A 15,166-nucleotide genomic window follows, 5' to 3' on the forward strand; every position below is an offset into this window, starting at 1 on the left:
GGGTATAGACTGACAGAGATATCTTAAATAGACGCAAGTGGAAGGACGTGTCTGAGGTCTTTGACCTATAGCGGATTAGCAATGGACGATAATTTTGATGATGATGATATATATATATATATATATATATATATATATATATATATATATATATATATATATATATATATCCATAAATAGATAAGTAAATAAACATATTTGTGATCACAATCGAAATGAATATAAATGAATTAATTAAGTATCATTATGGTAGATGATGCCAACAAAACAAATCACTAATCCCGAAGAGCATGAACTAAACAGCCATTGATAAAATTCAACATTTTTTTTGAATGGTTTAAACATTATGGATTTATTTGTTTTTGTTTAAAACATGTATCTCAACTAGTTATTCTACTTAACGAACATAGCAATTGATCTATAAAACATACCTTGGGCATTCAAGAATTTTTTGTGACTGATTTTCGTGATTTGATAATAGCATCACATAAATCAACATTATATAGCAAAGGATGAAGCTTATAGTGATGGAGCGTTTACACCATATATGGTCTGAATAAGTTGTTTTGCTTAAAATCGAAGTGACCTTTCCAAAAAGAAAATATTTTTTCAAGTCCTGATTGGGATATGAGAATTTCTAATATCAATTTAAAAAATATGAAAATCATTTTAATCTTCAGTGAAAAAAATATATTCATTGATTATAAATTACACGCGTATAATTCATTCATCATAAATAATGGTTCTTAATGTTGAGAGTGAAATTAACTATCACTATTTTTCAGTCTATGATGTGTCTGGCTGTAACATTTTAAAAACCATTTCTATCCGATTGGAAATAGATTTAGTGATAGCCTAATGGAAACGTCCCTGCCTGGCGTTCTGCCAGACTCGCGTTCGAGACCTGGTCAAGCTTGATAGTTCTTTTTAGTGTCTGCAACCTCACCATCCTTGTGAGCAAAAGATAGGTGGGGTTTGGGGAGCCTATAGGTCTACCTGCTGAATCATCCTCCGCTATTGCATGGTCTTCCCGGGTCCATGCTTGGGTGGAAAGGGGCTAGGGCGCTGATCATATGTATATATGTTCAGTCTCTAGGGTATTGTCCTGCGAAATCACTGTCACTGTCCCTTGTCTCATTCAATAGCGGCCTTTAAACCTTTAATAGCAAAAGATTTTGCTTTTACGTGAGATACAGACTCGACATTTGAGTTCATCCTCGTTCGCACTAAGCGTAGGAAGACGAAGAAGAAAACTAACAGAAGGGAAAATTAAATAAACAAGGTAAATTCAGACTCCAAGCGAGGACGTGCTTTCTCATGATACAAACTGTAGTGATCCCCGACGCAAGAGAGTTCAAGCCCTCGAAATAAATTTTCCTTTTTCATTTCTCTTTAAATTCATCAGCCTCACAATCTCAGCTTGGCGATTATCTCTTTAATTTGACTCCCACAGGAGATAAACTCGACTTACATGTCTGTTGCAATATTACCCTCATTAGGAGACGTCATTAGGACTTGATTTTTTCTTCATTCTCACGTTGATGCGAACGAAAAAAGACTGGTTTTGACTCGAATTACTCAGAATCAGTTTCAACTTAATCAAAAATTGGAATCGAATTTGAACTGACAAAAAGGTCATTAGAGGGATAGGAAAACTGTTTGACGAAAAACGGAAACGGCTAGGTTCAGCCTAAAATCAGCATCGTGATTGGCTGACATCTTCTCACAGACGATTCATGTAAACATAGTAATCATATCAATAACACAGATTATATGTAAATATGCAGCCTACATCTCGCCAAAACAGAAGAGCAATAACAATGTTTACTTTCGAGCGAAGCAGAGACCATTTGAGTGGTGGCCAATTACGATGCTTGTGGGCGGAGCATGGTCAAGATTTTAGGCTGGACACAATTGCAACCCAAGAAATGTGGGAGTAACTTTATGGAATTTTACTTTTGTTTAATTGTATGGTCCTTATTTCATAAATAATCAGTATAAAAATCATATATATGCAAATGTGGGTTACAAGTACATTCAGATCTTCGGCTAGACAAAGGGAGGCTAGACGGAGGGAGGCTGTATGGAGGGAGGCTAGACAGAGGGAAGCTGTACAAAGGGAGGCTGTACAGAGGGAGTGTAGACTGAGAGATGCTAGACGGAAGGAGGCTAAACGAAGGGAGGCTAGAAAGAGGGAGGCTCTACGGAAGGAGGCTGGACGGAGGGAGGCTAGGTGGAGGGAGGCTGGACGGAGGGAGGCTAGATGAAGAGAGGCTACACGAAGAGAGGCTAGACGGAGAGTGGCTGGACAGAGGGAGGCTAGACAGAGGGAGGCTAGACTGAGGGAGGCTGGATGGAGGGAGGCTGGATGGAGGGAGGGTAGACAGAGGGAAGCTGTACAAAGGGAGGCTGTACGGAGGGAGGGTAGACTGAGAGATGCTAGACGGAAGGAGGATAAACGAAGGGAGGCTAGAAGGAGGGAGGCTCTACGGAAGGAGGCTGGATGGAGGGAGGCTAGGTGGAGGGAGGCTGGACGGAGGGAGGCTAGATGAAGAGAGGCTACACAAAGAGAGGCTAGACGGAGAGAGGCTAGACAGTGAGAGGCTAGACGGAGGGAGGCTGGACAGAGGGAGGATAGATGGAGGGAGGGTGGATGGAGGGAGGCTAGACGAAGAGAGGCTACACGAAGAGAGGCTAGACGGAGGGAGGCTGGACGGAGGGAGGCTAGACGGAGGGAAGCTGTACGGAGGGAGGCTGTACGGAGGGAGGGTAGACTGAGAGATGCTAGACGGAAGGAGGATAAACGAAGGGAGGCTAGAAGGAGGCAAGCTCTACGGAAGGAGGCTGGATGGAGGGAGGCTAGGTGGAGGGAGGCTGGACGGAGGGAGGCTAGATGAAGAGAGGCTACACAAAGAGAGGCTAGACGGAGAGAGGCTAGACAGTGAGAGGCTAGACGGAGGGAGGCTGGACAGAGGGAGGATAGATGGAGGGAGGGTGGATGGAGGGAGGCTAGACGAAGAGAGGCTACACGAAGAGAGGCTAGACGGAGGGAGGCTGGACGTAGGGAGGCTAGACGGAGGGAAGCTGTACGGAGGGAGGCTATACAGAGGGAGGCTAGACTGAGAGATGCTAGACGGATGGAGGCTAAACGAACGGAGGCTAGAAGGAGGGAGGCTAGACGGAAGGGAGCTCTACGGAGGGAGGCTATACGGGGGGTGGCTAGACTGACGAGAGGCTAGACGGAGAGATACTAGGGGGAGGGAGGCTAGACGGATGGAGGCAAGATGTAGAGAGGCTAGACGGAGGGAGGCTAGATGTAGAGACGCTAGAGGGAGGAAGGCTAGACGGAGGGAGGCTGAAAGGAGGGATGGAATATTCCACGGAACAACACAAACCATTCGGATGCATCGTGTTTATGTAAATGGTGCTTGTTAAACGCACTGACGCAATGATGGTTTTATTAATTTTCAATAATATTATTTGATTATCGTTTAGGGTTTTCAGATGATTCTGGAGCGGAAGTTGAGAATAGCACTTTTCCGTTTTCATAAAAAGCACATCATTAATAGTTTTACTTTTTTAAAAGTCAATTCTCTCAGGTTTCTGCTTTACACAATATATTAATTTATTTCAGATTTAAAATTGGCATATTTAGTAAGTACTTTTAAGGCGTGAAGTCAAAATAACAGCAGTATCAAAATATGATAAGTGTTTACTTTGTCTTATGTTTTTCTATATATCACTTATATATCCTGAACATAGGGAAAGGCAAAAAACAAAAATAAAAAACAAAGAAGGGAAACGAGAACAATGCCATTATTTAATCGTATCTTTCTCATTTTATTGGGTGTTCAGTCAGTTAGTCAGTCAGTCAGTCAGTAAGTATCAACGTTGATTTGTCAGTCAGTGTCAATCCGTCAGTCAGTGTCAGTCTGTCATTGTCAGTCAGCCAGCCTGTCAGCCTGTCAGCCAGTCAGCTAGCCAGCCAGTCAGCCAACTAACCAGCCAGCCAGCCAGCCTCTCAGCCAATTAACCTGTCAGCTAGTGTCAGTGTGGCAGTCAGTTAGTCTGTTTCTGCAAATCAATGATAATCATCGTGATTTTACTGAAATTCATAAGAAGTTACTGCAATGTAAGAAGATAAAACTAAAATGAAAAAAAATATCTAAATTAACTGTCCTTAGAAACTGAAACTCTTATTCATCCGGAAAGTTATTCTAATACCAATTAGATTTGCTCACAAGTTATACACACACACGCGCGCGCGCGCGCATACACACACACATGAGAGTTCTGAGTATTCATATAGATAAATATACATTTGTCTATTTAAAAAATATACAAAATCATCTGTACCAAGTATTATGATTTCTCAAGACTCTTCAATGCCTAGTACTTTAAATTAATTCTTAAAATTCTTTGTTATATATTTTAATTCTTCGCCAATAAAAATGTCAGAAATAAAAAACAAGGTTACATGTTCAATCACCACATTTCAAAAGAAATAAAATGACAAAAGATTCAGTGTTCAAACTTATGAATAAAATTGAGTCTTGACATTCATGGGGAAACTTCTGCAGACGAAATAGCTTTTGTTGCAAAGAGATCTTCCATCTTATTCCGAAAAAGAATAACTTTGTACTCGGACACGAAGTCAATTAATTTGCCAACTTTGAAATAACTTTCGAACACACTATATGAATTCAACAAAGAGCATTGCAAAATCTCTGAGGATAATACAATAAAAACTAAGCTTTGACTATTTACCAGTTTAATGTTGAATATTCTAAAATCGTTTCAATGTCGTCATCCTAAGAATTATTCAAGATATTTTTCCCCCGTAGATGTAACCATTTAGGATAAAGGATAGGCAGACTAAATTGATTGATGAAATGTATTAGATTTAGAAATTTGGGCCGGAAGGCCTGGCTCTGGAACCTGGGAAGCCATGCAACAATCGTTTGCAATAGAGGAAAACTTCTCAGTTAAAAAAGAAAGAAAGCTACAAAGTGACTACAGACTAAAGCCAAAAGAACGTTGTAAGACCTTTATTTAATGTCAAAAGAATATCACTAGGTGCACTGGTAGCATTAACCACCTACGTTGCTAAATACAGCTAATCAAGAGATTTATAGCTTTGATTTACATAAATGATAACAGATTAAGCTATGCAATATTTGACCTAAATTTGATTTGGAAACTTGATCCTTATAGATGAAAAGAGGTCTTACTGGTCATTTGAAGTTCTGCGAGCAATTGTGCAATAAATATAAATGAAAAAAAAGATAAACTTTAACCCAAAGCAACAAATAATATAGATAGTTATTCCAGACTACAGTAAACCCTCGATTTTCTAAGAGGAAAGTATCGTCTACGACAAACCTCGTTAAACTATTTTTTTTTTTCGTAACAAAAGCTTGCTGCAGCTACAAGGGATACACTTGAAACTATTCCCATGGCTGTAGTCTTATAAAATATTTAATCTTGGGTTACATTTATGTCACAACGTTTGCTGAAGCGACCAGGGATACAGCTGTTAAATCACCCACTGCTGTAGTGCCATGAAATACTACTTAATCATAGATGGTTCACGATTGTTCAGGATTTATGTTTTCCAAGATTTAAATGAATGCAGCCAAGATCCAAAGAAAGGTTTACAAGATTAATGTTTATGTATGTGCATTTTTTTTTAATTAGCATAGGATGATATAGTATGAATAAGAAAACTGGAAAGAAAATACTCGGCTGACTAAAATTTTCCAAATACAAATGCTGTCAAATACATTGTGCTCAGACATGATAATCAAACAAGCAAATTTCTATATGTTTAAAAAAAATGGCCATAGATATGGGTATTTTATGTTTGTGTAACAAATCATTTTTTTTATCAGTCTCTAATAATCACTTCTTAACCGGTCGTCCATACTACTTGGTTTTACGACCTTACTTAATTATTCTTCCTCAGATAATTATTTAAAGTATTTCAATAACTGAAATTCATGAACAAAGTTTTATTAAACACCTTACTGAAAAAAGTTTTAATTTCGCATCAAAAGTACCTAATTCAAACAAAATTATCTTTGTATCATAAAATCGTTATAATATTGGTTGTAGTTGGGTTTGGCAAATCTGAGAAATTACTTACTTTTTCATTTAAAATTCCTTCTGGCCATGCTGTAGTCTTAAATCATAATAAGCTAAATGAAATTATATATCTTATCTAACAAAATAATCGTTTTTAATTACATCAATCAACTTATGCTAATTAGGTTTCCCATACAACCTTACCTTATTGACTTATTCTATGTTTGGGTTCCCCCAGGTCCCTCAGTGTGAGGCACCTCGTATATCCACCAGAGTTGCTAATGCATCTTCCGTTGTATTTTGCATCTTCCGGTGTATTTTGCATCTTCCAGTCTTGGATGGTCTGGGATGCATCTTAGGTATTTATCGAGCTTATTCCTAAACACATCTACACTCACTTCCTATATGTTTCTTAGATGAGTTGGCAGCGCATTGAATAGTCGCTGCATTATCGATGCTGGTGCGTAGTGAATTAATGTCCTGTGTACCTTTCTTAGTTTTCCTGGTATAGTTTTTGGCACTATCAATCTACCTGGCTTGCTCTTTCTGATATTTCTAGCTCTATGATGTTTTCGGTAATTCCTTCTATTTGCTTCCATGCTTATAATATCATGTAGCGTTCTCTTCTCCTTTCTAGACTGTATAGTTTTAAAAATGTACGTCTTTTCCATTAGTCAAGGTCCTTAACTTCTTCTATTCTAGCAGTATAGGACCTTTGTACACTCTCTGTTTGTGCAATATCCTTTTGGTAGTGTGGGTACTATATCACATTGCAGTACTCGAGTGTACTACGTACATAAGTTTTGTAAAGCATAATCATGTGTTCAGCTTTTCTTGTTTTAAAGTGTCTGAATAGCATTCCCGTTTTTGCTTTACATTTAGCCAACAGTGTTTCTATTTTGTCGTTGCATAACATATTCCTATTCAACATTACAAAAAGGTCTTTAATTGCTTCCTTGTTTGTGATTGTCTCGTTATTACGTCCCTTGTATGCATATACCATTCCTTCTCTGTTTCCATAATTTACTGATTCGATTTTATCGGAGTTAAATACCATCCTATTCATCTCCGCCCATTCATATATTTTGTTTAGATCTTTTTGTATTGAGTTCCTATCTTCATCACAAGTAATTTCTCTACTTATACTTGTGTTATCGGCGAAACTTCTCACTACAGAGTTTTTAACATCACAGTCTATGTTTGAGATCATAATAACAAACAGCAGTGCAGCTAATACCGTACCTTGTGGCATGCCAGATATTACCTGATCTTCATCTGATTTCACGTCATTTGCAACCACTATCTGTTTTCTGTTTTGCAGGAATTCTTTTACCCATTTTCCTATCTTTCCTACAATATTATGCTTTCTCTTTTGTTTTCTCTAATATATTATGGTCTACCTTGTCAAAGGCTTTTGCAAAATCTAGATAGATCACATCTCTGTCTTTTTCATTTATCATATTTTTGTATATGTTTTCTTAGTGTTCTATCAGTTGGGTTTGTGTACTTTTTCCGGCCACAAAACCGCGTTGACCTATATTAAACAAATTATTTTTAACCAAATGATTCATTATTTTCTTTTTTGTTACCCTCTCATAGGCTTTCATAATATGTGATGTTTAGACTAACAGTTCTATAATTGCTTGCCTCTAGTCTTGATCCACTTTTGAAAATAGGGGATATATACGCTAATTTATGTTTAACATATATCTCGCTCATATCTACACTTTGTCTTAGCAGTATTGCAAGCGGCTTCGTAATAGTGTGTGCAGTTTTTTTTTTAATAAAATCGTTGGAACTCCATCTGGTCCAGCTGCCGATCCATTTTTAATTTTGCTTATAGCCTTGACAATATCTGCGGCATTAATATATATGTCCGTTAGATATTTAACATTTTCTTCTCTCATTTCTGTTTCATTATTCTCATTCGCAATTCTTGGCGTGAACTCACTCTTATATTTTTCTGGTAATATGTTGTATATTTCCCTTTTTTTTATTTGGTAACCGTCCTTCAATTCTTAGAGGGCCTATTTCTAATCTCCCTTTATCCATATTTTTAGCATAGGAGTAAAATACTTTGGGTTTTTTTGGATATTTTAAAGTGTCCTTTCTTCTAAGCCTTTTTTTTTTCATTTTCTTTCAATCGATTGTATAATCTTTTGTTCTGTATTTCCTATCTTACTTTTCATTTCCATCATTTTCCATACATTTTTTTCTTTTGCAAGATTTTTCTTCCACTTTCTAATTTTCTGAAATAAGATCCCTCTGTCTCTTGGTATGCATGTCTGTTGTTTATTGTTTTTTTCGGTATATATTTTTCAACAATTTTCTTCAGTATTTTGTACAGTATGTCCGTATTTACCTGTATATTATCACTTACGAATAAATTTTTCCATTCTTTGTTCAATTCTTCATTTATTTCTGACCATTTTATATTCTTACTATAAAAATTATATTTTCCATATCCTTCCCATCGTTTTGTGTTTTCTTCCTTGGAGATGTGGGGTCATTTACCAACAAAATCGATACATATTCACTTTTATTTCTGCTGATATATTATGGGGTTTTCAAGGGAAATTCATTACACAGAGTGGCAGAAAATGCCACAATTTTTATATCAAAATATATTTCCCTTAAGACTCAAAGAAAGTATCCGATTCAATATAAGAAAATTATTAAAATTGATCATAAGAACACATTGATAGTCAAAAGAACCAGTACTCACAAAAGGAGCTTTCAGGGTACAAGTCTTAGGGAATTATTTAGAAGGAAAAGACCATATTGAGTTCTGAGTAAAAAAAAAATTGGATTTTATGTGATGAATTATTTAATAATATAAATCAAGTATGAGATTATCCATGTGGGGTGTGTGTGTTTTTAGGAGAGAGAGAGAGAGAGAGAGAGAGAGAGAGAGAGAGAGAGAGAGAGAGAGAGAGAGAGAGAGAGAGAGAGAGAGAGAGAGAGAGAGAGAGGAATATATATATATATATATATATATATATATATATATATATATATATATATATATATATATATATATATATATGTATATATAAATATATACATATACACACACACACACATATATATATATATATATATATATATATATATATATATATATATATATATATATATTCATATATAAGTATATATATATATATATATATATATATATATATACATATATATATATATATATATATATATATATATATATATATATATATATATTTATATATATGTATATATATATATATGTATATATATATATATATATATATATATATATATATATATATATATATTTATATATATATACATATATAAATATATATACATATAGATATATATATATATATATATATATATATATATATATATATATATATATGTATGTATATATATATATATATATATATATATATACATATATATATATATATATATATATATATATATATATATATATATATACATATATATATATATATATATATATATATATATATATATATATATATATATATATATATATATATATATATATATACATATATATATATATATGTATATATATATATATATATATATATATATATATATATATATATATCTTTATATATTTATATATATGTATATATAAATATATATATATATATATATATATATATATATATATATATATATATATATATATATATATTTATATACGACCATGAAGTAGTATTATTAGTATCATAATAAATATTTCAGAAAATTAACATCTAGTTAAAGTGAGGTCTGCCTACGCTGTATTAAATTCAAGTTAAACGTGTAATATAAGATTATATATACAGTATAACTCACATTTGTTGAATTGAAGCCAACGAGGAATGTTTAAATAATAAATTGAAAGTACATTGTAATGTGTTGTAATGTGATATCTTTAGTGTTGCTATTCATTTACATTTGTCCTTTTGTCATACTAACATTTTTTTTTTCTAATATCTTTTGTTGTTAATCACACTATGATACCTCCAATTCATTAATTTGCTTAAATCAAGTGCAAGGAAACATCAGTCGACATGAAGTATCGTTTACATAAACCTTCACAGTAGACCACTTATTTGTTTTAATCTCGTTATAGTTCAGTTACACAAGCATACTGTACATTATTTTTAGTGGCCGGTATCTCCATGTGCTTAAAAAATTGAAAAGTAAGTTTACAGTACTTTACTTATGTTTAGAACTGTCGAATTAGCTGATGTTGCTGATTGCCAGGAGCTTTTCTCCGGAGGAGGGCTTTTAAGTTGAAAATTTTCGCACAATCTACAGCAGCTGGATCTAATTTGACATTATTTCTAAGCACACGCAAAGCACTGTAAGATTAGTATTCAATTAATCTCTAAAATAGAAAATACTAGTCACTACGAATAACGTGAAGTATATATATCGAGTGTGATGATTTGGACTTTGAAGAAATGAAAAATCAAATTAATATCAGAAAAACAAAACTTTTATGAAACAGTTGCGTGACCGGAAAAATAATGATGTTAAAAAGCGTCCACAACATAGAGAAGAAATGATATGGAAGAAGTCAAAAGTTGAATCGATAAAGTTCTTCCTTCTTTTCATGATAAAACTAAATGAAGATATAATTTAACAATCTTGAATATGCTCAAATATGTATAGCTTGAAATCTCTGTAAATGTTTGACAAATATTACGATAATTATAAAAAAGAAAAATTTCAGGATACAAAATTCCAATTTACTCGGCCATCTATATTTTGCATTTCAAAGGACTTTTGTATAATGTTGAATTAATTCTACTCACATTTGTGGACGTGAAGGTTGGATGTCGAATATAAACGAAAATAAAATGAAAGTTAATAGTTTGACTAAAAGTAATTATGCAAAACGATTCTAATGAAAATACATCTTTAGAAAGGAAGAAAAGTGGCAGTAAAAAATAAGTGTCAATTCGATGGTATAGTAGGAATTGGAGATCTAATAATAAGATACTGTTAAACTCATTAAGTTTCATCATTAGGTAATATTTAAAAGATAAATGTCTGTGATTTTTATCTTGAGAGCGCTTATTTAAAGGAAACTGATTTTGAATGCATACACACATACATGCATAAATGCATGTATATAAGCAATAATCTATATAAGTATGTGTTTCTCTCTTTGCATTATGCTCATTAGCCTAAACTCACTTTATGTTTATTTCGCTGAGTTATTTATTTAACAGCAAGAGCATGTGCTGCCATCTGGTCAGAACTTAGCCCTACTCCAAATGTATGTATATTCGTTAGCATTTAATAATTACCGTGTTACTACTACTACTACTACTACTACTACTACTACTACTACTACTACTACTACTACTACTACTACTACTATTCAAAAGATAATTGAATAACCTGATTAAAGTTTTGCCAGGAGGGTCAAAATGACGTGTAATTATTAGAGGAGGAAATTCAAGAACGCCATTTTTAATATACATTTTGTAAATTTTACTGATTCTCTAGATATCCTATATATACTGCATACATGTTGGTACTTTTATTTGTGTATGAATTTACCCTTGTATATAAAATGGATATATATATATATATATATATATATATATATATATATATATATATATATATATATCTATATCTATATCTATATCTATATATATATATATATATATATATATATATATATATATATATATATATATATATACAAACACACACACACACACACACATATATATATATATATATATATATATATATATATATATATATATATATATGTATATGTGTATATATATATATATATATATATATATACATACATATATATATATATATATATATATATATATATATATATATATATATATATATATATATATGTATGTATATATACATATATATGTATATATATATATATATATATATATATATATATATACATATATATATATATATATATATATATATATATATATATCAAAAGTAAACCTCCAATTCATATGTGCATGTAAATTCTTTTACTCAAATCCTGTGTATATTAAAGTACTTTGGAATAAAATGCATTTGTGGATCTATTTAGAGAGAGAGAGAGAGAGAGAGAGAGAGAGAGAGAGAGAGAGAGAGAGAGAGAGAGAGAGAGAGAGAGAGAGAGAGAGAGAGGAATCAATCTTCTGTCCAAAAACTTTGCGAGGTTCATTTTTGTTAATGGATTTTCTCAATGTGATTGCTAAATCCATTACCGCTTTTGAAAGAAGAGAGATTCCAATGATATTTCAGAAATGTCTGTTCAAGCCATTGAATTTTTCCCGACTCTCAATATCCCTTTAAATATCTGTCTTGCCGAGAAACGCAGCTTTATGGAATTTAGTCGAAAGGAAAGTTTAGCTTCGGATATGAGAGCCGTCATCGAGAGATTTTCTTTTTTATTCACGTACCACATAAAAGTTGAATGATAAATACTTTAATTTCTTTAATGAATTGATTAAATTGAAGCTCAAATTTAATGAAAATGGAATTATTAAGTCTGATAAATATTTTCTACCAACCCTTAAAGCTTCATGTTTTCCATATTACCTATGGACTGTGACACTTCGGATGATTACTAATCCAATACTCTCATATTGAAGAAATTCTATTCAGAAGTATCTTTCTTCATCACTAGTCGAATTTATTCTTAAGTTTGTACCTTTTAGATAATATTCCAATAAATATAACAAGACTAATAGTAACACGAAATTTTACGAAGATATATTATGTCTTTGTATTTTTTTAATGGTCTAACTTTAATAATTTTGTAAAAATATATGCAAAGAAAATTAGCGTGAAACAATTTATTGAAGGATTTTTTCATGGAGTGAAAACTGTTAGGATATCTAGAGCGGAATATCGTCCTTACGAATTGGATTAGTATTGACAGGCTTCTGTTTAAAGGTGTAAAGGCTGCTCATGAATGGCAGATCCAAGGGACAGTGACACTGCCTTGATTAGCAGGACATTGCACTTAAATACATATGACCAGTGCCAAAGGCTCCTCTCCACCCAAGCTAGGACCAGGGAGGACCAGAAATGGGTGTTAATGACTCAGAAGGTAGACTTATATGCTTCCCCAAACCCTCCTGTTCCTTAGCTCACAAGGATAGCTGCAGACACTACAAGAAACTATCGTGCTTGATTGGAACTCGAACCCCAGTCAAGGACCTTTCCAAAAGAAGTAACCACATGGCTGTAGTTCCACTGGATAACCAATGTGCCAACCCTGGCCCCCTCTCGGTGGAATGTAGTCGTTTCTCTTTCAGACTTAGACTTTTAGATGGAGAAGAAAAAGGAGAAGAGTCCATTGCTTTGCACACATCGAAATATACTAAAACCAGACCTTTTATGAAGAAAATAATTATCTAGTCTGGCAAATTATAAATGATAAGGGTTCTAGGTGATATTTTAAGGAAATAATATCTTGCCTATGCAATAAAGAGTAAGTGTATGACAACATTATATATATATATATATATATATATATATATATATATATATATATATATATATATATATATATATATATATATATATATATACATATATATATATATATATATATATATATATATATATATATATATATATATATATATATATATATATATATAATCTATAATAGATTTTGTAAATTTAGACGTGTTTTTCATGTTCAATTAAGCCATGTGTGATCAGCCACTTCGTGACTTAGTGATACCTCACTGTTGTTACAAGTTTCCTAGACCAGGGTTCAATTCCCGGTCGGTCAGAAAGTATTGTCTTTGATATTAACAACAACAACAATAATAATAATAATAATAATAATAATAATAATAATAATAATAACAATAATAATAATAATAATAATAATAATATATTTTGGGAGTAGACCCTCTTTTGAGCAGGTTATATTGAAAGTGATTGCTGCCTCAGTGGCGTTAATTTTGTAATTAACTTTTCCTATTGTTCTTATTATCATTTTCTCTTCATTGCTAAAATTCGCCAGTCACTGGGAAAAGGACATATTACCATTAGGAAGTTGATGAAGACCATATCATTCAGAATTCATCTTTAATATATCACAACACACTATAAAAATACAGATGATACATACAAAGTATGAAACACTATCACAATGTTAGTGTGCACAAAGTGATGGTCACTTATGTGCAAAAAAAAATTATGAATTACGTGGAGTTAAGTATAACACATCCTTCAACTCAACCGGTTTCAAGCAGTGAGAAGGTTTTCTACTCATTATCAAGAGTGAACTGTGACGCAGGTGTTCTTGTGAGAGCTTATATACAGAGTCCCGCTTTGACATTACATGCTTATTGGTCAAGGACCGGCCGAAGGCGGAGACCATTAATCCTGGGAGGTAGTGGCCTCTGGCTAGCCGGCGTGTTTGGTTGGATTAATGGCTCTGGTTCTGTCTGGAGATAATCCATGCTTGTGACCTTCAGCTACATAATTCCTGTTATTGTCTTTATTGCCTGAACTATTGTTGGTGGTAGACCTTATACACGTTGGCAATAAGGTCCCTTCTTGTGTGGTGTTGAGGTCAGGTCTTCCTTTTCGAATGAAAAGAGCTTCCATTATCCTGAAGCGTCTGCTGTCAGGGGCACGGCCGATAATGGTTACATTTTTTACTATATGCTTCCTTGTTATCTTGAAATTATGTTTTTGGAGGCAATGGATTTCTATTGTACCCTGTTGCACGTGGTAAGATAATCTCTTGAATAGACGCATCGTCGTCATCCCAATGTAGGTGCCAGGACATTCCTGGACAGGGCATTTATATCGGTACACTACGTTGGTCTTTTTCAAGTCATCTTGCATGGCAGGGGTAGGGTTGTTTTTCATTATCAGGTCTCGTGTTTTTGCTGATTGATAATAAATTATTTAGTTGATTTCGGTATCCTCTGGTGTGGCAAAAACTTTGTTTTTTATTATATTTTTTTCATTTTTTTATTTCTTTCTTGATCTGCCGATTAATGTCCTTATTCGTGAAGCCCTTATTCACTAGAATTTTAGTAATTCTGTCGAGTTTCTCGTG

At 33.2% G+C, this 15,166-nt stretch overlaps 1 protein-coding gene across 1 annotated transcript in view; it reads right to left on the reverse strand.

The window, feature by feature from the left end:
* LOC137646520 (uncharacterized protein slr1819-like) overlaps positions 1–14,476 on the reverse strand; it is a 37,687-nt gene extending 23,211 nt beyond the window's left edge. Inside the window, exons 1-2 of the mRNA XM_068379627.1 lie at positions 14,336–14,476; positions 2,036–3,235 (exon numbers count right to left, since the gene is read on the reverse strand). Of these exons, the coding sequence (XP_068235728.1) occupies positions 2,036–3,235; positions 14,336–14,476 (1,341 nt within the window). The remainder of the gene's footprint in view (positions 1–2,035; positions 3,236–14,335) is intronic.
* Between the last annotated feature and the right edge of the window lie 690 nt (positions 14,477–15,166).

The sequence above is a fragment of the Palaemon carinicauda genome, chromosome 9, assembly GCF_036898095.1.
Source record: "Palaemon carinicauda isolate YSFRI2023 chromosome 9, ASM3689809v2, whole genome shotgun sequence".
Classification (NCBI taxonomy): domain Eukaryota; kingdom Metazoa; phylum Arthropoda; class Malacostraca; order Decapoda; family Palaemonidae; genus Palaemon; species Palaemon carinicauda.